The 26,592-nt window shown below is 40.4% G+C and overlaps 1 protein-coding gene across 1 annotated transcript in view; it reads right to left on the reverse strand.

The window, feature by feature from the left end:
- The window catches only part of LOC150084412 (exosome complex component MTR3-like), a 251,761-nt gene that overhangs the window by 18,057 nt on the left and 207,112 nt on the right, over nucleotides 1–26,592 (reverse strand). The window contains exon 9 of the mRNA XM_090376220.1: nucleotides 18,060–18,173. Within this exon, the coding sequence (XP_090232346.1) occupies nucleotides 18,060–18,173 (114 nt within the window). The remainder of the gene's footprint in view (nucleotides 1–18,059; nucleotides 18,174–26,592) is intronic.

Raw genomic sequence — 26,592 nt, forward strand, 5'->3', positions numbered from 1 at the left:
CATTGGTTCATTTTTTGATGAAAACTAAATTAATAAAAGTTTCGTTCTGTTCATTTTAATGTTCTTCATTATGTTTTTTTCTCATTATTAAAAGCAGATTTTTGGAGTTCATGAGTGTTTTTACTCTACTATTAATTTAGGTTTGGTTACAAAAAAAGGAAAAGGTTTCTTTATTTTTTGTAACCTGACCTCAAATGGTAGGTTAAAAAATAATAGAAATGGTTTCCTCATATTTAGTAACCTAACCTTAAATGTTCGGTTAGAAAATAATATAAGAAAAGAAAGGAAGATTATATATATATAGTGAATAGCAGTTGAGGTGTTGATTGACGTTATGATACGCATGTATCCCCATGAGTGTCTTTAAAAATAAAAGTACAAAGAAAAAAGGTTAGGTTACCCCCTCCATTTCGGGAGGGTGTTCAAGCTCCCATGAGATTCAAGTGGAAGCAACCTGACCTTTTTTCACCATTAGGGTATATTATTGAACAAGAAAATAAAAATACAGTCAATACAGTCACAAAAAAAATTTATTTTTTTATGAATGTATTTCTAAATATGACTGTGATTCTAAAGAAAAAAGGATTACCTCCACTTGAATCCCACGGGAGCTTGAACCCCTCCACTTAGGGAGGGGTTCAAGCTCCCATGGGATTCAAGTGGGGCAATCTGACCTTTTTTTACCATTACGGAAAGTGTTCATTAGGGCAAGTTACCATTAGTGCTTCTGAGTGCTACTAAAATGATACTAACCCGATGTTATCGTGTGTTGTGTTCGTGCATCAATCAGCACATTGTTTGCCACACCTTCTGTCAATCAATATATCGTTCTCAACTTTGCTCCAGACCGATAACACCTACTGTCCATTTACTGAGCAAGCAGCGCTAGAATGCCGTATCGAGAAACTAATTTTCTGCGTAAGTTATCCAACATTTCTCGTCGTTCTTGTGTTGGCTTTCTTTACCTTCACCGAGAAGACTACTGTTATTTTTTCTCAGTGGATACTACCACCCGATGGCACCATTTCAAAGCTGTGGGCCTATCACTGGTGGGTGGCAGATACCCTGGTAATGCAACATGCTATTACAGTTGTGAAGTGATTCCACAATATAAGAGATGATGAATTTAAAGATGAAATGCTTAAGGCATAATTATATATGGGTTTTAAGTAATTAACTACATAATATCAGTGTAGATATACCATAGTTTACCAATATATTTAAACTATGTATGTAGTATAAAATGCATCGTTTTAATTGTATCTTATATTACAGCTGCCTCCACTGAGAATAAATAACAGTAGTCTTCTCTACAAGAGAAGCGTTACTTATTCAAAGTAGTGCAATACCTGGTATCTCGTTGTGAAGACAGCCACAATATGAGATACAATTAAAATGATGCCTTTTATACTACATATGTAGTTTAAATTTATGGGTAAACTGTGGTGTATCTACAATTATATTATATAGTTAATATTATATTTACAGAAGGAATTTTCTAGAGGAATCTTTATGGAACATAAATCATAGTTGTACAGCAGCTGCATTCAGTGGGAAGTGATACAGAGACAGTGTTATAAGGAAAGACAGCTGTGGCATCCACTCCACTGTCAGACTGTTGTTGATATTCGCAAGGGAATATTTTCTCCAGTTACATTTTTAACACGGGAAAGTGCAACAGAGGGCTACAGGGATCTGAACTATGTGGATCTTTGAAGGCTTTGCCAAGGTGTATATTTCAAGTTTGTGTTGGTGCTTGCAATCTGATACCAGCAGGCTCAGTTGTCCTTGGTTTATTTCAATAGTACACTGAAAATTGTGGATCAATAAGTATCTGCCAAATGGGGTGTGTAGGAAGGCTTTGAATTATAGCTGCATATTTCAGAAGTAACATCATTCTCCTGATACTGAGTGGAAGTTCATGGGACTCGGTATGAACACTTTGTACTGGTGATGTTCTATACGCACCTATAGCAATCCTAAGGGCAAAATTTTGAATAGGGAGAAGATATGCTAGCATGCTCCCCCTAGGAGAATCACACATTGGGGCCGGCAATCAAGGCGAGATCTGATTAGAGCTCTATGCAAGTAAAGTAAGGTGTAACGGTCTGCATTCCATATTGTGGAAGAAATAAGTTTGGGTATGTTCAATGTTTTCGGAAAGTAGCCCGTAATGTTTAACACATTCTAAGAAGTTCAACTTACTATTGAAAATCAGATCAAGGAGACGAATGCTATTCACAACTGAGACAGAATAGTTTGTTAAGCATAGCTCTGGGTTATAATGCCTTTCATTTGTTACAAAACTGTATGATACTAGATTTCTAGTAAGGTAGTCGGTACCTATTCTGCACTATTCCTAGCTCAATACTATTAACTGAGATTTGGAGGTGCCTCTCAATGAAGTTCACATTCTGTGAAGCACAAGTAACAATCAGATCACTGACAGAGAGATGAGTTTACAGTGTTTGGAATATTTTTAGTCATATGATTTATTCTTATTGCCAATACAGTGGCACTGAGAACAGAGCCTTGGGGGACTCCTCTTGTATATAGACTTGCGAGAGGACTTGAAGGTAGCAACCTTGAAAGGATGTTTCTGAAGCAAGTTTTGTATGAAATATGGTAAGTGACCTCTCAGGTCAAGTGAATCTCAAGATACCAAAATTCCATGTGGTGGAATTCTGGTATCTCTATGCTTTCTCTATGTGGAGGCACACCATGATGAGCTGCTCGTTTCAAATAAATGTATTCCTGATTGATTCAGTTTTGACCATGAGATCTAGGGATGACTGATTTTTCCTGAAACCAAACTGATTATCAGGGATTAGATTTTGGGATTCAAGATACAAAGTCAGTCAGTCTATAGGGTAAAGATGTGGTTCTGAAGTTTAGTTGGGATTTTTCAGCTAAAGCTTTAATCTTTTCAAATGATGGATCATATGCAGTTGAGGCAGACAATTGTGAAAATACAGTCCCTATGGCAAATCTCAATCTTTGCAGGAGTAGAATGCTCCTGACCATTCCAAATGGTCAGGAGCATTCTCGTATTCAGAAACAAATCCTTGTTTCTGAATACGAGACTTTCTTTTCTGTCTTGTATTTACTGGATTTTTGAATCATATTTCTACTGCTCACAAGGAGAGAATAATGGAGGAAATTTTTCATTTAGTTGCTTTATTTTTCTCCATATTATCCTTACATCAGTATTTTTATTAATTGAAGTTGCAAATTGAATCTAAGAGTCTCTTTTAGCTTTCTTCCTGATGCGGCAGGCCTTGACTCTAAGTCTCTTATCCAATGATATGATCATCAACAGATATATGGGAAGTGTATTTTGCCCAATCTGCTCTGGAAAATCATGGAGTGTGATGTTTGAATCCTACATATTAATGGGTAGTGATCACTATAAGGCAGAGAGATCTACTGCAGTGGTTGTTTCTGTAGAGAGATGCATGTGAATTGGGGTGGCAGTATTTGGTATGACTAGATTTTGTCTGTCAACGAGTATTTCAATGAGTTGTCCCCATCCAGCTTCATTGGGAGCCGCCCACAACAGATGGTGTTCATTGAAGTTGCACAATAAACAGAGAGACTGGGTACTACAGAATAAGAAAATGGATTTGAATGGTACAACGCCTTGTACCATTCAAATTCATGAATGGTACAAGGATGACTGGGAGGTAGGTAGAGTAAAACAAGTGTTAAAGTAACAGCAGTTACTGCACACATAGCAACAGCCTCAATGGAAATTTGTAAAGAAATGCATTTGCAAGGTACTTGTGAATCTAGGAGTATGGCTACCCCTCTGTGAACATTATTGGTAACAGGTCTGCCTTTTCGAAAGGGAGCATAATTTTTTTATTGAGGGAGATACCTGTAAGCAGATGCCAACTGGATTATGATACTTAATTATCTCATGGAAGTCATCAATATTGTTGCAAAAGCAATTCCATTAGATGACACTGTTCACTGTTTGGATTTAAATAAAGATGAGCCTGTCTGTTTGGAAGCCTGCTTGAGGTGGTTAATTTTCATTTTATCTCTTTTTGCAAAAATAGGTTGTGTGTCCATATCTTATGGATGGATCTCCAGAATGGTTTTGTCTTAATTGGAAATATCAGTAGTATCCATAAAGGAGTCTGTTTCTTCCTAACAGAATCTGTGTTTCCTGTTTGGATAGGTCCCAGGAGTTGTATGAGCAGCAAGTGATATCGAGGCTGGTGTGTTGTTAGTCCTATCAGCAGTCTGCTCCTTTGAAGATTGGGGTGAAGAAAAGAACAAAAACTGAGCCCATTCAGAAATGAAGATGCTTGGCAGAATTGATGTATCAATTTGAACTGATACTGAATGAAATGTTTGAGAGACTTCAAGCATATACAGGGTGTTTCAAAAATGATGATCAATAATTTAGAGGTGAAAAGTAGAAACTAAAATAAGCACAAAAGTCCCAGTGAATATCGGGCCGCAAATGAACCATTTTTTGAGATAATCCATATTTTCTGTTAAGATCCACCACTGACTATGGAAACACTAGTTTAGCAAAAAGCTGTAAATTCTTTGCTAAGGGTGGTTTTATTAAACATAAGATAATACATTTTTAATTTTTGGTTTCAACGCCACAGGATTTTACAGATGTTACATGTTACAAGATATTCTTTCTTCTAACACCTTGTCCTCAACATCAGGTGTTATGATTCTGAGCCTACCTGTTTGTACTCCATGTGCGAAGCACCCATGTTCTCTAAGGCGTTGATGTACTCTGATGAATGTGCACCTTTTGGGCTACCTTCGGAGGGGAAATGCTTCCTGGTACAAACGTGCAGCCTTGAGTGCACTGCTGTTGGCTTTACCATACATGAAGTGCATGTCCGCATACTCTTTCTTGCTGTAATCTCTTTCCATGTTGACTATCCTTTGACAAGTACTAGTATGCCTTCTACGTTTCACAGCATTGAGAGAGGGGAAACAGAGAGAATGAGCATAACCTAGCCTAAACAAACAAGTCAGTAGTGGATCCCAACTCTGTTCACCTTGTCAGTGGCGTATCCCAACTAGAAATGTGCAATATCTTGAAAACGATTCACTTAAGGACCCATGTTTACTGGGCTTATTTTGCTTATTGTAGTCTGTACAGTTCACCTTTAAATTACTGACCATCACTTTTGAAACACTATATATCTTGGAATTGTTTCCTTGTTTCTGAATACGAGACTTGCTTTTCTGTCTTGTATTTACTGGATTTTTGAATCATATTTCTACTGCTCACAAGTTTTAGAGAAGGCTGGGTACTACAGGGGCAATGCACAGACTGAGCATTACAGCTAGCTAGTTTGGCATGCTTTTTCGATCCACTTTTTGGATGTACTGAGCCATCCTGACATACCATTTGATGACTGAAACAGGTTCCATTCCTATCAAAAAAAAAAAAAAAAAAAAACCCAAGGCATGATTCCAGTGGGCTCAGGAACACCAACACAGGACAGAGGAGAACTCTAATATGGTGAAAACTGTTGGGTCCATAGACTCATCCTGCAAGGTATTAATAATGCAGACTGGTGGTGGGAGTGTTTTCATATTGCACGTGCTCCCCTTGAAACCAGTGGAGGAATACTCATTCATGGCTGCAGCATATCCATCTGTGAATGAGTTTTTTAAACAGGATAATGTACCATGTCACAAGGTGGAAATGTACAGAACTGGTTCCAGGAACAAGAGAATATATTCAACCTAATGCAAAGTGTTATTACAAAGCAGGAAAGATTCCTTGTCTGGCTGTCTCTTTACCAAAGTACTAATGAAATAAGAAATCTTTCAAAATGAAAGATTTCTTATTTCTTTCATTTTAGAGGTTGCGTGAAATGTCTTAAATGAAACATTGGACATTACAGCAAATATGTCTCTCTTTACTCTTCCTTTGTTATACTTTATATACATAACTATTCCTACACTCAGTGATCACTAGATTGTAACTGCCTACCTAATACACTGTTGGGCCACCATCTGCATGGATAACAGTTGCTATTCAGCTAGGCATTGACTCCACTCAATGTCTGAAGACATTTGTAAGGATCTGCAGCCATGCTGTTTGCAAGGCATTCCACAGTGTTGGAATAAATTATGGTTGTGTGTCCATATATCTTACTTCCCATTTGAAAATATCAGTTGGATGAGGTCAGGAAAATTTGGAGGACAATCAAATTGGTGATATCTTCACTGTGTTCCTCACTGGCGTGTTGCACCATGTATTTAGACTCATCTGACCAGCACATTTGTTTCCCGTCCTCCAGTGTCCAACCAGCATGTTCTCGACATCACAGCACTCACCATTGACAATGATTAGTAGTGGGGAGAGGGTATCTCTTGGGTTGTCTTCTTAGGAACCCTATATGCCTGAGTGTGCAGCATATCGTCATTTGGGATATTGTTCTTGCATTGCTCATATCATCATTTGGGATATTGTTCTTGCATTGCTCATATCGTATTGCGATGTAAACTGTTGCACAGTGACCTGCCATTGAGCCCATACAACGCAATGTACCCTCCGCTCACCATGAACTCATTCACAGATGGATATGCTGCAGCCATGAATGAGTATTCCTCCACTGGTTTCAAGGGGAGCATGTGCAATATGAAAACACTCCCACCACCATCTACCTTGCACAATCCTTTACAGCTTTGTTGGCGGGAAGTAGTTTGTCCCGTTCAGCATAATTTTTTGTACCCCTTAACCAGAGTGGGCCGTGAGCAACTGACAAGAGTGGCATTTCTAATATGGAATCACCTGACACACGAGTTCCCACAATCATACCCTTTTGAAACTCGATGATATTGTTACTATGTCCCATAACTGCTACTTTATCACTCTGACTTTCATGAACAGATGAAAATTACCACTACTCAAGAGTACAAAGCTGTTTGGCTTTTTACATTATGAGCTAAGCAGCTTAGTTCATTACGAATGGGGTGGTCATAATTCAGTGATCACTTAGTTTATATAAAAAGTATGACAAATATGTAAAATATGAGTTACTATTAAGTATAAGGTTGTTAAAATTAAAGTATCCCTATTTAGAGGGCTCTGGAGCGAGTTCTAAGGCTCATACTGAGAGAAATTTAGATTCGCACTTCAGTTTCTGGTGCGAATGACAGTGGAGAAAGAATGTGCTCACCACTTATTGGGGAAAAAAAATGTAGTTACAAAATTTGTCACTGTATGGCGCGCAACTATCTTAGTTACGATTATGCAAATAACGTAAGTTATTTGCATAATCATAAGTTATTTTCACAGCGCCACTACTCAGCTCTACTGTATTGCATAAAAGCAAAGCAGTCTCTTCAAAATCATACAGTAGATGTTTGCCTGCACTACAGCAGCAATATTATTTTTATTGTTATTTTTTGTTTTTAGGAACATTAGCAACTAAGGCCATATTGTTCCAGGGATATGCGATGGTCATTCCCTGACCTTTCTGCATCTGCCATATTTGGTGGTCACGGGCTCGAACCCCGGTCTAATCAAGAAGCATGTGCTATGCACTACAGCAGCAATGCCAATAACATCGCAGGAAAAGGTGCTATTAGTGAAGCTGTACTATCAGAACAGCAACAATGCAGCTGTGGCTCTCAGAGAATTTCGGCGTCAGAAGCGCATAAGGCCCATGTGGACCTATGACTGTTTGTGCTGTCCACAAAATGATTGTGAAATTTGAAGTGTGGGACATCTTGGTGTTCAACCAGGTAGATGTTGAAAACGAGTAGACTCCTCTCGTGTTGAAGATGTGGCTATGGCTGTCGTGGATTTATCAAGTTAATCTCCATGTGGTAGCACAAGTGTGCAAGCTGTTTCTTGTGAAGTGGATATGCCATATTCCACTGTAAGGCTAGTAATGCGTCAGGTGTTGCGGTACTGTCCTTACAAGATGCACATGCTACAGCAGCTAAAGCATGGTGACGCAGATATTCGTTTCAGATACGCACTTCAGTTTCTGGTGCGAATGACAGTGGATATCACTTGGCCATGGAACATCCTTTGGAGTGATGAAGCCTACTTCTGCTTAAATGGACAAGTGAATACGCACAATTTCATTTGGGCAACAGAAAACCCTTGAGTTATCCAAGATGTCCCGTTGCATTCTTCAAAAGTGACAGTGTGGTGTGGATTTACGGCCACATTCATGATTGGGCCATATTTTTTTGAACGGGTAACACTGACTGGACCCCGCACCTGTTCCGTCACTGAAAAGCAATATTATGAAATGTTGACAAATTTCACAATACCAGAGGTGCAACAACGTGGGTACTGCATGAATATGGTACCTTCAAGATACCATATTGAGGCAAGATGGTGCGCCACCCCACATCCATCGTTGTGTCCAAAGATTTCTAAGGCAACACTTTACAGATGAACGGGTCATCAACTGTTGTTTCCAGACATCTTGGCAACCCCGATCACCGGACCTCACCCCATGCGACTTCTGGTTGTGCGGATTTTTGAAGAACCAGGTGTATGGGGAAGGATGTCAAATTCTGGCAGATCTGAAGGACAGCATTAGACATCATGTGCTGGCTATTCCAATTGACATGTTACGTTCTGCTACAGAAAATGATGTTCTTCGAATGGAAACTGTTGTTGACCAAAATGGAGGACACGTTGAATAATTGTAGCACTGTTCAAGTGATTTGTATTTCCACAGCGCCATATAGTGACAAATTTTGTAACTAATTTTTTTTTTCCAATAAATGGCAAGCGCACTTTTTATTGTACCTGTTATCCAAATTTCTCTTCAGTACAAGCCTTAGAACTCGCTCCAGAGCTCTCTACATAGGGATACTTTTAATTTTAACAACCCTGTATTTTTCATAACATATTATTAGTAGTATTTAGTTCATTTCTTCATTATTATACAACTACCTATGTATAGGTTAATTTAGTGAATACTTGATACTTCTTCATCCAGTCACACAGCTCCCCGAAGAGCTGTTGTGGCCACCAACAAATTCCTCCAACTGCATCGATCATGTGCTATACGAGCAGCATCACAAAATGTCATGCCCAGAAGTTCACTGATCCCATTCTTCCACCTAGTTGCAGGTCTTCCTCTGCACCTCTTCCCCTCGGTTTTTCCTTTCATTATATTCTTCAACAGAAAGTTTTCCCTTCTTACTATATTACCAAAAAACTTGAGTTTTCTTCTGTTGGTGCTATACAAAGAAGAATTTTAGGCCTGCCAATTTTATTCAATACCCACTAATTTGTTCTTCGTTCCAAGTAACAAATACGCAGTATTCTCCCGTAACACCACATTTCAAATGCTTTAATTTTCTTCCTGTCAACTCTTTTCAGATTCCATCCTTCACATCCATAAGTGGCAACTGGAAAAATTAATGAATCAATGTTTCTCAGTTTCGTCTTTAGGGGCAGATCTCTCCATAATTTTATCAGATCAGCGACCAATGTTTTAGCAATTGCCTGTCGTCTCTTTACATCGTTTGAACAGTCACTATTTTTATTTATTCTTGACCCTAAGTAATCAAATTCATCAACTTCTTCGATATCTTGCCCATTAACCTTCACTTTACGGAACCAAGATTACCACTAATCACCATAATTTTAGTTTTACACACATTCAGAAACAATCCTTTTTTCTTACTTGCTTCACATACTCGCCTCAGAGTTTCTTTAAGATGATCCTTAGAATTACAAATCAGCACAGTATCATCTGCATAACAAAGGTTGTTTATCTTCAGTCCTCCAATTTTGATGCCAGTCTCTAAATGTTCAAGCATGATATCTTCAGCATAAAGATTAAAAAGGTGAGGTGACAAAACACAGCCCTGCCTGACACCATTACCTATTGTGAAAAAATTCGTGTTTCCCATGTTCGTTCTCACAGTTTCTTCCTGTTCTTGGTACAGTAACTTAATCAGCTGAATTATGTAGATTGGGAAACTCATAATAGTCATCGTTTCCCACAGTTTCTCATGTTGAACACAATCAACTGCTTTTGCATAATCTATAAAACACAAAACGACTGGAACATTGAATTCTTTGTATTTTTCAATAATCAGTCATAGACTTAAGATCTGATCTCCAGTTCCTCTACCCCTTTGAAACCTGCTTGCTCTTCTGGCATTTCTTCTTCACGTTTTCTTGAGATTCTGTTTAATATGATTTTGAGAAGAATCTTGCTAGTGTGATAAATTAGGCTAATAGTCCTGTAATTTGAGCAAATTTTCAGATCTTTTTTTGGTAAGGGGATGAAAATTGATTTTTTCCAATCTGATGGCCACAGTCCCGTCCCCAAAATTTTTACAATCATTTTATGAAAAAACTCGGCACCCTTCACACCTGTAGCTTTAATCAATTCTGCTGGGATTTCATCAATTTCAGGTGACTTGCCACACGTCCAGGCTACTAGGAGATGGTCGTGTTCAAAGCCGCTAAGTGGATTTTTCTTATTTATTGATTTGAAATTATCGTTTTTCTAAAACTTTTGATTTAAATTTAGTAGTATAACATTATTTTGTGATTTTCTGATTAATTTGATGTATTTATTCTTTACTCGGCCTTGTAATTGCATAAAAGTATCGGTAAGGGTATCCATGTTTGCAACTCTGCTGAACGAGACGTTCTTTAGCCATATTTAGCCGCTTGATTGAATATTTTTTACATTGAATTATTTCTGTAAGTAGCTTATAGACCTAGTAAGGATCATTAGTTTATTCTGAAGTAACTCCAAGAACTCCACTTCCGGCTGTAAACAACACAGATTGAGGAGTTTGACATTTTGTTCGTGCAGTTTGACTTTTTCACTCCATTTTTTTTTTATTCTCTTTTACATTCTTGGTGAGTAGACAACTGAAAATAAATTTTCTCTCGTTATTTATTTTACCTGAAATTCATTCTAATTATGAGTTAAAATTACCATTCCACATTTTTTTTAATTAAGAGATCTCACTTTTTCTGTTCTTCTTTCAGTAGTTCACATAAACAATAATTTGATTCATCCAGCTTCAATTCGTTGTATTTATTTACAAGTAAGCATAGTTTTTGTATGCGATATTTCTTAATTATCAGTTGATAAAGTAATCAGTCACTTCTTCAAATCATTTTTTATTTCTACTATTTAAATTAAAATAATTCCTTAATTTACATAAATTCAGGAATACCCATTATGCCGAAAAGGAAGTGCAAGTTTACAGACGACTTGACAATGAAATATCCAGGTTTTCAAAAGGAAGGAGTAGATGATTAGCCGCTTGATTGAATATTTTTTACATCGAATTATTTCTGTAAGTAGCTTATAGATCTAGTAAGGATCGTTAGTTTATTCTGAATTGAGACAGTGAGATTTGAAAGTTAATCAATACTTAAGTGTCCGTAGATTTACTATTAGAACTTCCCGCCTTTGTGATACGATAGTTATATACCGTACTAGATAGCGTTAGCAGTTAAATTGTACTTTTAAATAAATACATATAACGACTTAGATTACAAACGTAACATAATTAATTATATTTAACATAATTAATAACATAACATAATTAATTATAATTAATTAATAAATTAATAGAATCATGACTCAGACCAGAGCAGCAAAGCAAAAGGCTCAAGCTAATGGAAGTGCGGTGGCTCAGGGCAGAACTGAGGCGGGCAGTTGTCCTCTGACTCACAGCCTTATAAAATGCACTGTTTGCTTGATGTTTGCAGAGCAATCGGGTACGGGACATGATACTGCCATGGGGGATGTCTTTGTGTGTGCGCGATGCAAGGAGTGTATCGATATCAGGGAACAACTCAGCGTTCTTGTGGGCCTATATGAGAGCTTGAAGGATAGGGTGGATGACCTCGAAGAAACTAAATTGAGGGGCCCATCAAGCTCTCAGCTGCCCACATCAACGCCAGAGCTTGCACTTGGGCATCACGTGACACAGAGGCAACCCCCAAGGCAGAATGCGCTGGTCCCGAAGGAACTAGTAGTTGTTGGTGACTCTATTGTCAGGGAAACGGGGAACATGCTTTGTAAAAAGGATAGGTGGCACAGGACCAGGGTATGTCTGCCAGGGGCAAAGGTTGATGACGTTGTAGAGCGAATATCATCTTTTAAGGGCACAAAAGGTAATATAGTTGTACACGTTGGCACTAATGATATTAAGAGTAGGAGACCAGCAGAATTACTTAACAAGTACAGGTCACTGTTGAACAAAAGCCGAGAATTAGGGTTGAATTTGAACGTGTCTGCAATTCTGCCCAGACACGATAGGAGGGAGCATATGATGCGAGCCTTGTCGATCAATTCGGCCCTGAAAAGATTGTGCAAGGCTCAAGGGGTAGAATTTTTTTCAGCCTGGACTGTACTTGTTAACAGAAGGGACTGCTTCTACAGGTATGGGATACACTTAAATAGAAAGGGTGCAAAAATATTTGCTGATGCTATCGAGGCAGTGTTAGGTGGGTCGGAAAACTGCTAGCTTGGGGGGATACACGGACTAATAGTTGAACAGTAGCCGCTGGCAGAGGTGAAAGTGATCCTTGCACTGCTTCTATTAGAATGAACTGAAAACAAGGTGCAGGGGATATCAGAGACTGCTGGGAGTTATTGCAGTACAAGGAAACACATGGGTTGTGTTAGGGCAGCTAAGAATAGGAACAGGTGCATGAATAATTGCGTGTACACCAATGCTAGGAATTTGGTAAATAAATTTGATGAATTTGAGGTGTTGGTCAAAACATCAAAGGCAGATATTGTTGGGATATCAGAGACGTGGTGTCACACAGATATAAGGGATGCAGAACTGGAATTTGGGGAGTACAACATCTACAGAAAGGATAGACAGGATAGGAAGGGGGGAGGGGTTATGCTATTAGTTAAGAAACACATAAAAACCAAGGAAGTGAAGCCAGTCGACATTGCTGGACAGTGCACTGTTGAGTCAGTTTGGTGTGACATAAGCATTGGGAGATCAAAATTGAGAGTAGGAGTGTGCTATAGGCCTAATGACTCTGAGGAGTATAATAAGAAACTGTACAGGGAAATAGAGTGGGCCAGTAAATCAGAGAGTCTTATAATGGGAGATTTTAATTTCCCAGATATTGACTGGAATTTGGGGGCTGGTCACTCACACATTAGCAGGGCTTTTGTGGATTTATTGGATAATTGTTTTCTACATCAGCATGTTCGGGAGGCAACTAGAGGGAGTAATACTCTTGATTTGATTATCAACAGTGATTCTTCATGCATTAAGTATCTGCAGATAAATGAACCACTAGGTGGCAGTGATCACAGTGTGCTGAAGTGGGATTTACTCAAAGAGGTAACTACCATTAGGGGTAAAGGGAAGGGTTATTGCTTCCGTAAAGGCGACTACGATGGACTGAGACAGTATATAAATTCTATACAGTGGGACCAACTGATGATGTTACCAACAGCAAATTCAAAATGGGAAGCATTCAAAGAACTTATCTTGGAAGCTACTAGGCTTTACATACCAACTAAGAAATATTGTTCAAGGTTTAGGCCAAAATGGATGTCAGATGAACTAATGAGGCATATGGCAGTGAAGAAATAAATGCATGGGATACTTACAAATTAACACATGATACAGAAGCCTATGATAGATACAAGTCGATATGCAACCAAGTTACAAAGGAGGTAAAGGCAGGCGAAGGCAGATTACGAGAAATCCTTGGCAAGGGATGCAAAGAAAAACAGCAAAGAGTTCTTTACTTATGTAAACTCTAGAAGGAAGGGGATGAATCAGATTGGTCCACTTGATATTGATGGGTCAACTGTTGATGATCCTGCTCAGGTAGCTAACAAACTAAATGAATATTTTGCATCGACATTCACACATGAGGAGTTATTCAGCGAGGGGAATGACAGAGGTGTATTCAACTCTAGCAGTAAGCTACAGAATCTTGAAATAACTGAGAGTAAGGTGGAGGAGAGGTTGTTGAAGATAGACACAAGAAAGGCACCCGGGGTGGATGGGATCTATCCAGTTATATTAAAGGAGGCAGTAAAAGAAGTAAGCAAACCCTTAGCCATAATTATGAGAGCTTCCTTGGACTCAAGGGAGGTACCCATAGACTGGAAATGTGCAAATGTGACCCCAATTCACAAAGGAGGATCAAAGGCTGACACAAGTAATTATAGACCTGTGAGCTTAACTTCTGTTCCAGGAAAATTAATGGAGGCACTGGTTAAAGAAGCACTGCAGGATCATTTAGATAAGACTTCAGTTATAGCTCGGACACAGCATGGTTTTGTTAAGGGGAAGTCTTGCCTGACCAATTTGACTGGATACTATGATGCAGTCACAAAAGAACTGGATGCAGGGAATAGCTTTGATATTATATACTTGGATCTTAGAAAGGCTTTTGATACTGTTGCACATGGAAGACTGCTACACAAATTGGAGCAGTGTGACATTGGAGGCAAATTGCTGCTATGGATAAAGGGGTGGTTGAGGGGGAGAAGACAGAGGGTGGTAATCAATGGACACTGCTCATCGTGGACTAATGTTATTAGTGGAGTCCCTCAGGGCTCAGTGTTGGGTCCATTATTGTTTTCTGTATTTATAAATGATATTGACGATGGTATATCAAGCTTAATGTCCAAGTTTGCAGACGATACAAAGGTTGGCAGGGTTGTCAAGGACACTACTGACACTATGCTGCTGCAACAGGATCTGGAAAGGTTGAGCAGATGGGCTGAGAGGTGGCAAATGAAGTTTAACATTGACAAATGTAAAGTACTACACATGGGAAACAGCAACCCCAGAGCAACGTATCAACTCTGTCGTACTACACTGACAGTGGTAGAGAATGAAAGGGACTTGGGGGTGGTTGTGCAGGCAGATATGAAGTTCTCTGAACAGTGCAGACGTGCTGTAAGAGTAGCTCATGGAGTATTGTCAATGATATACAGGAATTTTTCCAGCAGGGATAAGGAGGTGATTACTCCCTTGTATAAGGCAATGGTCAGGCCACACCTAGAGTACTGTATACAGGTCTGGAGGCCTCATTTCAAGAAGGATGTAGAGCTGCTGGAACGAGTACAGAGAAGGGCAACAAGATTAGTGAATGGAACAAAGGGGTGCTCTTACGAAGAAAGGCTTAAGTTTTGCAAATTACAGTGTCTGGAGACTAGGCACCAGCAAGGTGGTCTGATAGAGGTGTATAAAGCCTTGAATGGTTTGAGCATGCTCAATGCTGATGGGATTCTTCCTCTAGTTCAGAATAATCACCTGAGAGGGCATAAATTCAAATTGAGGAAAGACAGATGTAGGATAGACGTGCGGAAATTTGCCTTTAGCCAGCGGGTGGTTGGTTGGTGGAACAGACTTCCATCCCTTGTCGTGGAGGTTGATAGCCTAAATAGGTTTAAGGTTCAGCTGGACAGGTATTTTGAACGAACAGAGGGGTGAAGTGGATTTTTTTTTTTTTTTTTTTTTTTGGCTGATGCTGCATAAGCTTGCTTTCTTGCATCAAATGCCTCTACTAATGCTAATGCTAACGTTAGTTCTCTGATTGCTTTTTCGACTTCTTCCTTCAGTGGAACTGGTTCATGATCACATTCTTGAAAGGGGGTGGCAGATAATTAGTGCCAGCAGGTGCTCGGAAGAGCTGAGCTGCTCACAGTATTCTTTCCACCTTACTTTGATTGTTTTCTCCTCTGTTAAAATTTCCCCTTTGGAGTCCTTAATTACATTAAGTTTAGTGTTGTTTCATTTGTTGTGGTATTCATTTCTTTACACTTTTGATTGATATAATCCTGTTTGTCCTGGCTTAAACAGCGCTTTATGACTTTGCTTAGTTCCTGATACTCTTCGTTTCGTTGTACACCCTGGGCTTTTGCAGTTCTTCTCCGTTCAATAAGTTTAAAAGTGGCTTCTGTACTCCAAGGCGTCCTGATCTTTGACCTTTCTCTAATGTGTCTATTTGCTGAATCCTTAATGATGCTTTTTCTATTTTCCCACATTTCCTCAGGCAGCATATCATCATCTAGTTCTAATAGAGCTTGAAAACGATTGACTGTTGCAAGCATATAATCGTTTGGAATATTTGCTACATCCCTATTCATGAAAAACATCATGAATAGGGAAAACCTTATTCATCATCTTTTTCAGCTTCAGCTTGAGAATGATGTGGAGTAGCTGATGTTCACTGCCACAATCTGCTCCAGGAAGTGTTTTTGCTGTGATTACACTGGAACGCCGCCATTGCTGCATAAGGATATAATCAATCTGATTCCTTGTTTTAAGATCAGGAGATTTCCAAGTGTAGAGCCTTCTTGGGTGCTGCTGAAAGCAGGTGTTACCTATGACAAGACTGTTCAGGTGATAAAATTCAATTAATCTTTCACCCCGCTCATTTCTAGTACCAAGACCAAACTTACCACATTCTGGACTAGAAGAACCTGTCTTGCCTACTTTTGCACTAAAATCACCCACGAGTATCAAAACATCCTTTTTTGGGACCAGATAAAGAGCTGACTGGAGATTTTCATAATAAAAGTCAACATCTTTGTCTGTGGATGTAGATGTCGGTGCATATGCAACTAAAACTGTGAGATTTACTGGCTGGCCCTGAAGTCTAACTGCCATCATTCTACTATTAATAGGATTGTATCCAAGAAGAGACCTTCAACAATCCTTATTCAAAATGACAGCGACACCATGTTCTTTTACTTGGTCACTTCCAGAAAAAACAACAAAAATCCATTTCCAGTTTTGAAATGACCTTGTCCTGTCCACATCACTTTGGTTGCTCCTAAACTGTCAATTTTATACCTATCCATTTCATTGATGACCATATCTATCTTGCTTTCTTTTAACTTTTTACATTCCATGTGGCCACGTTTACCCTCTTCTTTCTTAAATTTAATTTTTCAGAGAACACAGTGGCATCTGGGAACTGGTTAACAGCAGTTTTTGGAGTTGTTTTTGTTGTGGTCTCTGTCACGTCAGATAATGTGGTGGTATGCCATTGACTACCACTTGGCCGATTTTGAAAGGGGTCGGCTTTAATCATAGGAAGAGTCATTATGCTTAGACTGACTAGATCGTATGTATAGCTTAGCTTAATTTTCAGCACTCACCTCATAGTAATCCGCTTAGCTGGTGGAGGGTTATACCACATACATAGTGGTTATAGGATTCTAATACTTTACAGGGATTATGGGTTTAAAATTAAGTTATGGGCTATAAAAAGTTTTAAGAAAGGAAAGTGCACCTTCCATGGTTGCCTAATTAAATTAAATTAAATGAAGAGAAAAAAAAGAAAAGGAAAATATAAGCTAATAATCGCGCATGAGCGACTTTCGAGTTTCCTCGTCTTCAGTTAGCTATAGTGGAGGGGGGGAAGAGAGCGCACTTTTTTTTTTTTTCGGGTTGGGTTCCCAAAATGCATTTCAGTGCACGTGGAAACTTAATACGTGCTAAATTCCAAATGGGGGAGAAATTGCCGGGAATCTTTTTGCTTAACACGTTGAGTGATGTATGGTGCTTAAACCATTCAATAATGAGGGCTTCGTTTTCAAGGATTTTGTAGCTAGAATTTAATTTAATTACTGTGATGGCTGATGAGTGGTTTGTGATTTTGAGATTGGACGTGTTGTGTTAGTTCTGTACTTGCTGAATTAGTTTTGAAGCTATTAAAGTGGTAGTATGCACGCGTGTTGGAATATATTTTCCTTTTCTTTTTCTTCATTTAATTTAATTAGGCAACCATGGAAGGTACACTTTCCTTTCTTAAAAATTTTATAGCCCATAACTTAATTTTAAACCCATAATCCCTGTTAAGTATTAGAATCCTATAACCACTATGTATGTGGTAAAACCCTCCACCAGCTAAGCGGATTACTATGAGGTGAGTGCTGAAAATTAAGCTAAGCTATACATACGATCTAGTTATTACATTACAGCACATAAGGACTCCTTAAAAAATCAAGAGCTTAGACTGACTTAAACGGTCCTTTACAGTTGTCTCCTCTGAAAACCAAATAAATGAATTTAATAACAATGTAATATAATTAGTTTCATTCTTTACTTACTTTTGTAATTGTTGAGGTTTGTAATTCACCATCCTGTAATAGTGCTGCAACTTGCTGAAGAGATGGCATCAAGGCCAACGTCATGTGGCCATGGTCTCTTTCAATGATTTTATCCTGATGGGAAAAGTGGGGAAGAGGAGGGATGACACATATATTAGTTTTTAATGATGCAATGAAAATGAAATTTAAAATCAATCGCAATTATTAAGTATTTATAACTACAAAATTTCACGTATAGTGGTCTATTTTTTATGTAATTTAGCAAAAGACTGGTTAACTGTTAAAAGCAAAATAGTAAATACCAAATTATGTGCACATCAAAAATGCCATATAATGTATACCAACCAAGAGAAAATTGAATCTCAAAAATCCGGGGATATGTGGTGGTCATTCCCTGACCTTTCTGCATCCTCCAGGGTGGTCTACATATGGGCTCAAACCCCAGTCTAATCAAGAAGTGTGTGCTATGCACTGCTGCTACTGCTCACCTGGCTACGGAGGCGCCACTACACAGTTGGTACATTAATCTGGGATTACTGCTCTACATATGTCAATATTAAACTTCTATTGCCACTTCTTAGCCAATTTGCCTAATTTCTCTAGATATTGTTGCAGAAGCATACCAATAACTGTGAATTAACTACTGCTAACCTTTGTATCATCTGAAAACTTAGACATTAACCCTGATATACCTTAATCAGTATCAATATATATACAAAACAACAATGGGCACCCACTAATAGCATTAGTCAAAGAAGAGCAATGCGCACTGACAACTACTATCTGTCTCTCTCTCTCTCAACCATCCCTTTACCAATATCGGCAACTTGCCCTCAATGCCACACTTCTCCAATATGCACAGTAGCAAAGCAAGTGTAAAAACAAAAGGCTGTTAGTAGCAAAAATAGAGCAGGGAACACACTCCCAAGCTGAGAATAAGGACGCTCAGGAAAGTGTCAATGCAAATAAAGAAAAGCAGCAGGAGACTTCCCCCATGGATCCCTCCCTACTGGTGGGCACTGTATATGAAAAGTCGCTGGCACTCAAAACAGCACTGGAATCATAAAGAACCGAATAACAGGTAACCACCTTTGTGAGGTCGCAAATCGTCACAATTTTTAACAGGATTGAGACTATCCTTTTCAAGACCTATGTTGAGAATGAAAAGGTCACCGCGAAGCTGCAGGCCTATAACGACTGTGGGGCAAATAAAATGCAACAGTGTGCTCCCACATATGCCGAAATGCTGAGGAGTAACCAAAATCAGGGAAAACAAACTCAGAGTGCACCCCAAAAAAGGAAACAACCTCTCTTGATGACACCCAACTTGGTTGTGCTTAGACCTGTGGCCACAGATGGCTCCCAGAAAAGAGAACCAGTAAAGAAATAGACAACTGTGATGAACAAACTAAAGGATGACCTCAAAGCTACTAAGATAAAGTCCATCTGGAAAACGAGGAATGGGGGACTCGTTACTTAAACGGTGGGAAACAAAGATGTACAGATGATAATGGATAACACAAAAATTGTCACCTTGGGTTTGAGTGCAGAATTGCCAAAAAAGAGAGGACCTGCTATCATTGTCTTTGACATAGACAAGGACCTAACCCCGGAACAGTTAGCCACAGAGATCATAAACAGAAATCTGAGAGATCCCCCAGCAACTACAGGAACAGTGAACCCTGGTGCAGCCCAGGTACTCCACCAGATCTAGGGCAGGACCAAACAGAAACTGGATTCTAGAGCTGGCCCCGACTGTTTGGCAGCAACTAAAGAATCGAGAGAGAATCTACATTGAATGGGGATCACACCATTCCGGGAGCATGTGGCAATCCCGAAATGCCTCCGTTGTTGTAAATACGGCCACACAACCCACATGTGTACACAAACAGAACCAACCTGCAGTCACTGCTCTGGAAGTGGACATGAATATAAAACATGTCCAAACAAGGAGCAAGATCTGACCTGTACAAACTGTAAGGCAGAGAAAATGGACCATTCGCATTCTATCAGAGACCCAAACTGTCCAGTTTATCTTAAAGTAGAAGGGTTATACCAGTCACGAACTGACTATGGAGAGACGCCCTAAACAGTACAACATATCCAAAATTGCAATAATACAGCATAACACGCAGAGAGCTAGAGCAGTGGCCCAACAACTTACGATCATAGCAGACGAGGAAGCAGCTGATGTCCTACTATGAGTGTGCAGATATCTGGCAGCATACAAAATAGTCCATGACGAGAGTGACACCCCATAGGATGCAGTTGTGGTCTGCAATCCCAATTATACTGTGACTAAAGTGACACAGCTTTGTGCACCCTGGGCGGCGTGTGCCCACATCTTAACGCCATTGGGCCAAATCTATGCTGTGGCCCTTTACAGCAGGCCGGGCAAGGACATCGCACCTATCATGAGGTACTTGCAGGCCTTGACTGACATGCTCCCTGATTAAAGAATCATAATTGGGGCAGATGTAAACTGCCCTTCCCCAGCCTGGCACAGTCTGACCCCAGACAAGAGAGGTACCAGAAATGGACAGATTTTAGAGAACTTTCTCTTGAACTCCCGGTTCACTGTCCTGAACAGACCACACCAGAAGCCTACATTTTGTAATACCCTGTGGGAGGCAACTATTGATGTCATGTTGTTCACGGGAAACCTTGCAGGGTACGTTGAGAATTGGATCGTCAGAGACTCGTGGATGACTTCCGACCACAGGGTGATTACCTGTCAAATCAGAAGATCATTAAACTGGCTAACGATACCTAAACAAACACTAAATCGCTTTGCCATCCACCGGGCGGACTGGGAAAGGTTCAAAGAGGTCTTAATGCCCGGTGCGGCCCAACACCTGGAAACAACAAACCAGAATGGGGACCCAGACAAGAATCAAAAGAGGGTAATGGAAATAATACTTGTGTCAAGTGAAGCATCAATGAAGAGGAGAAGTCCCAAACTGGGAGCAGTCCCTTGGTGAACTTGCGAGATCCAGCAACTCAGGAGGGAGACCATGAAAAGAAGAAAACTCTTTCAATGGGCAAGACGCACATGGCCTGCTGCTGAGGTCCAGATACTGAAGGAGTGCTATACAGAAGAAACAGATATACGGAAGCAATAAACAAGAGTAAACAAAGAGCTTGGGAAAACTTGGCAGGCATAACAGGAAATAATGAGTCCTGGAGGGGGGGGGGGTAGTCTATAGGATAATCTCAAACAAACTCCCCCCAGGGGGGGGGAGTTATTTCTACCACATTAACACCACAGGGGAGCCAAACCACCATAAGGTAACATTCAATCACGAATATTCTGGGCGCTGTTTTCCCGGAGACTGCTATGCCTACTTCATGTGAACAGCATGGAATATGCCAAGAAAATGACATGTACACCACTGACTCCTGTGAACCACCCTTCACGCTAGATGACATCAAATTTGCGGCAAATCACATAAGAAATAATAAGTGCCCTGGCCTCGATTATCTCGAGCGGGAAATTATCAAAAAAGTAACGGACCTGACCCCTGAACTCCTCCTATTCAATAACTGTTTGGATCAAGGCATCTTCCCAAGAAACTGGAAGACTGCGGGACTGAAGCTGATCCCAAAAAAACCCACAAAGCATCCACAACAGCCAACCACATACAGACCGATAGCTTTGCTATCGGTGATCAGCAAACTATTTGAGAGAATGCTATATGCCCGAATTGACACACATTAAAAGAGTGCTGAAATGCACATCTACCATGTTCAGCTTTAAGCCCGAGTCTTCGACAGTAGAGGCACTTAGAAATCTGCTGCACGGTGTGGCCAGTTCTAACAGTAAATACTACCTAATCAACTCCATTGATTTTGCCAGGGCGTTCGACAGCATTTGGTGGCCGAGTGTCCTGGCAAGCATACAAAAGGGCGGGCCAACCTTCAATGCAACTTGTATCTTACTATCAAGTCTTACTTTACTGACAGGAGTATTAGTGTCATGGTACCCTATGGTAGGGTAAACCACCGTGTCTGTAGGAGTTGCCCCCAGGATACCATCCCGGGGCCGCTCCTGTGGAACGTCTTGGATGAGTTCCTGGCCATGGACCTTGGTGACGTCCAAATCCAAGCTTTCGCCGACTACTTGATCTTGAAAATTGCTGCTGACAGTAGAGCACAGTTGGAGGTAAAAGCAAACCATGCCATCAAGATACTACAGGACTGGACACTCTTACACTGCCTAAAAATCTCACTGACTAAGACATCCTCAATCTTACTGAAAGGCTCCCTTGACCTGCGCAGCCCACCTCAAATAACGGTGAACAACACCACAATTAAACTCCAAAGCCAGCTTAAATACCCGTGTTTGATATTAGATTGTAATCTTTCCTTCAAGCAGCATCTCACACATCTAAGGACAAAGATAAGGAAGTATTCTGCGCTGTTAGCACGTGTGGTCCGTCGTGACTGGGGACTTAAACATCGTGTACTCTCCTTATATTATAAAATGACATTCCTACCAGCTATAACATACGCCTCTGCAGTTTGGTATCACAAGGAATCAACCGCCATAAATAGACACATAATCGACTCAATCCATAGAACTATCCTGTTAACCATTACTAGAGCCTGCAGCACCACTAGCACTGTTGCCCTACAAGTTTGGCAGGAGCCCTTCCCCTTGACCTGGACATCATATGCACTGGAATAACCTATTATATAACCAAAGGAATGCCTTGCACCCATATAGACTACACAGTGCATAACAGAGCAACCCACAAAGCTGAAAAGAACAGGCTGCAGAAATGCCTAAAACAAACCCGGCAATACCGCTGGACAACACAACAAAAGGGAATATCACAAAAAGTTTATCCTGAACGTAGACAGAGCATACCCCCATTCCCCCCAACTTGGTTGCAAACCGGACTTTACATGACCTACCTCCTTATGGGTCATGGGGCTTTCAATGCAAAGCTTACAGCATTGGGAATAGTGGAGGACACGCGATGTACTTGTGGGGAACAAGAAAGCTGGGTGCACATTATGTTTGAGTATGCCCGATACGAAGACCTTAGATGCAGATTAATGACTAGAGTTCACTATCTACTGATGGATCTTGAGTCACATCTACTAGATACACAAGAGGAATACTTAGCCTTAACTGATTTTGCCCAGAGATTATTTACCAGGTGCCAAACACTAACCGCCATATACAGAAGACCTTAACAGAATGAGACAAACCTGCAAATAGCAGCAAGATGACACAGAGGAGCTGACTATACAGACCTTGGACTGACTACAAAATGCACTGGAAAAAGACAAGTGACAATATATTGTCTAACCACAAGAGGCATAATTACCACCAGTGGAAGCGAAAAACACCTTGAAATTCATGACATCAAAACAAAGGGCACTGCCACAAGACCTTGCAGCATAGACCCACTACATAACAACAAAAGGTAGTGTAAGGACTAGTAAACATCACGAAAGGGATAAAATCCCATAATGACAGCCAGTAGACTTGATTATGACCAGAAAATAGGACCCAGACTATATGCAGTCTGGAAAGATGACATCCCAGATTTAACCTCCTATTAGTGTCCCACCTGGATGAGACTCAACAGCCAGCTTTTCAGGGCCTGCTTTGTTTGTTTGTTTTGTTTTGTTTTGTTTTTATTGGCGCATTAGCTACGGAGGCTATAATGCGCCAAGACCAAGTCGTATATAAAAAATTTTTAAACTTTCAGTGACCTACATAGTTAGGTCACTATGTCAAGATGTATAAAAGAAACATGTAAATTTTATATAAGATCAAAAATGTTTATTGACTTTAAAAAGGTAAAAACAGCAGACACATGGTCATTGTCAGATAAAATCTGACTGAGTGTATACGGCTCAGTCAGATGATTAAAAGCGGTAAAACGGATATTACCAAAATCTGGACAATCAATTAAAATGTGTCTCACAGTTAAAATTGTGCCACAGGACACACACATAGGAGGGTCATCAGCCCTCAGCAGAAACGAATGAGTCAAATGACTGTGTCCTATGCGGGTCCGGGCAAGAACAACTTCCTCCTTACGATTCCCGCGCAGACTAGACTGCCACGGTTCAATTACAGGCTTTATACGATATAGTTTATTTCCAGTCTGTCTATTCCACGAGTCCTGCCATTGGGAGTGTATCTTCTGCTGTATTGTTTGCCTGTAGTCTGTATAGGGGACTGACAGGCAGCGATTTTTATTGGGGATTGCTGATTTGGCTGCGGCGTCAGCCAAATCATTTCCCTTAATCCCAACGTGGGTCGGAATCCAGCAGAAGCGGATATCATATTCACGTTCCCGGAGGAAGTGAATCTTCTGCTGAATGCAAGACAGAACCGGATGAGGATTATATATCACAGATGTTAAAGCCTGTAACACACTGAGAGAGTCAGAATATAAAATGAACCGTTGGTGTTGGCATTCACTAATGTGTTCCAAGGCTAACTCTATAGCGTGCAGCTCTGCAGTAAAGATACTGCATTCAGAGGGAATCTGCTCCGATGTAGTGGTGTCTGTAAAGACAGCAGCAGATCCCACATATAATTCCAACTTCGAACCGTCTGTTTAAACTGGCGCGAAGTCAGAATGTTCAGCTCGGTGTGCTGAATGAAGCTGCAGGTAGACAGACGATGGAGTGTCCGACTTTCCCCAATTCCTAAGGGACAAGTCACATGCTGGGAAATGAGCATGCCAGGGTGGAAGGGGTTGCTTCGGTGTTTGGGCAACCTTGTCTACCTTGATATTAAGTTCTTTGAGTAGCTCTTGGAGACGAATACCAAAAGGTCGGTTGGCAGTCTTACGGGTGTTGTACAAATTTTCCCATCGTGGCTCAAAAACGGATAGCCACGTAGGATGGTCTGGCAGGGATTTCAGTTTTAAGGCGTAGTTTAGAGACAACTGCTTACGTCGAAGCGATAACGGCGGTTCGTTTGCTTCGACGTATAAGCTCTGGACTGGAGATGTTCGATATGCTCCAATAGCAGTACGGAGAGCCAGATGATGGACAGGATCCAGCCAACGAAGTACACTGTCTCTGGCCGAATTGTATATCAGGGACCCGTAATCTAGTCTGGATCGTACAAGTGCATGGTAGATGCGTAGTAGGGTGCATCGATTGGCACCCCAAGATGTAGAGGAAAGAGAGCGCAAAATATTCAGCCCTCTTGTGCACCTTGTTCGGAGTTGACGGATGTGATCCAGAAAGGTCAACTTTTTGTCAAATACGAGTCCCAAGAATTTTGTATCTGCTGCTATTGGAATAGAATTTTGTCCGAGCCTTAATTCAGGTTCAGGATGAAGATTACGCTTACGACAAAAATGTACGCAAACGGTCTTCTCCGGTGAGAACCTGAAGCCATTTGCAAGTGCCCAGGAGTTGAGACGATCAATGCCTTTCTGCAGTTGTCTTTCAATAACCCTCATGTTGCATGACTGACAAAATATGCTAAAGTCATCAACATAGAGGGCACTGTTTACGGTTGGAGGAAGTTGTTCTGTAATGGAATTTACTTTGATGGCAAAAAGCGTGACACTTAATACTGATCCTTGTGGTACTCCCTCCTCTTGGCTAAAGGAACGAGAGAGTGAGGATCCCATACGAACTTGGAAAGATCGATTGGCTAAAAAGTTTTTAATAAAAATGGGGAGTTGCCCCCTAAGACCCAGGCTATGCAGATCTTTTAAGATGCCAAATCTCCAAGTTGTGTCATACGCTTTCTCCATGTCAAAGAACACCGACACCAAGTGTTCGCGTTTTAGGAAAGCATCCCGGATGGATGTTTCCAGTCTAATAAGATGATCCAAAGTGGACCGGTTCCTTCGGAAGCCGCACTGGATATTGGAGAGAAGGTCATTCGATTCTAAGTACCATATTAAACGAGAATTGACCATTCTCTCCAGGAATTTGCACAGACAGCTAGTCAGAGCAATAGGACGATAATTTCTAGTGACTTTTGGATCCTTTCCTGGCTTAGGAAAGGCAAGAACGATTGCCTTGCGCCAGGAATCCGGAAACTGCCCTTCAATGAAGATTCTGTTATACAGAGAGAGCAGATAATCCATAGATTTTGGTGAAAGATGTTTAACCATTTCATAATGGATGCCATCTGGTCCAACAGCACTTGCTTTGGAAAGGGCGAGGGCTCTTTTCAGTTCCTGAATAGTAAACGACCCATTGTAGGGGTAGATGTTCTTAGACTGAAAATTAAGAGCCTGTTTTTCCAGTTTATGTTTCAGGACCAGGAACTCTGGGGAATACGAAGATGTTGCAGAGATGTTAGAGAATGTTTCCCCAAGAGCATTGGCTATTGCAGTTGGATCTGCAATAGCGCATCCATTATAATCTAGGATTGAAGAAGGGTGGGATGTATATTTTCCCTTCATTTTCCAGATTTTATCCCAGACTACCTTAGAATTGGTAGTCTGGTTAATAGATGATGTGAAACGGATCCATGATTCCTTTTGACTCTGACGGCGAATGTAGCGTGCTTTGGCTCGTGCACGCTTGAAGGCTA

Source organism: Mastigoproctus giganteus, chromosome 6, assembly GCF_048544385.1.
Source record: "Mastigoproctus giganteus isolate SK-2022 chromosome 6, ASM4854438v1, whole genome shotgun sequence".
NCBI lineage: Eukaryota > Metazoa > Arthropoda > Arachnida > Uropygi > Thelyphonidae > Mastigoproctus > Mastigoproctus giganteus.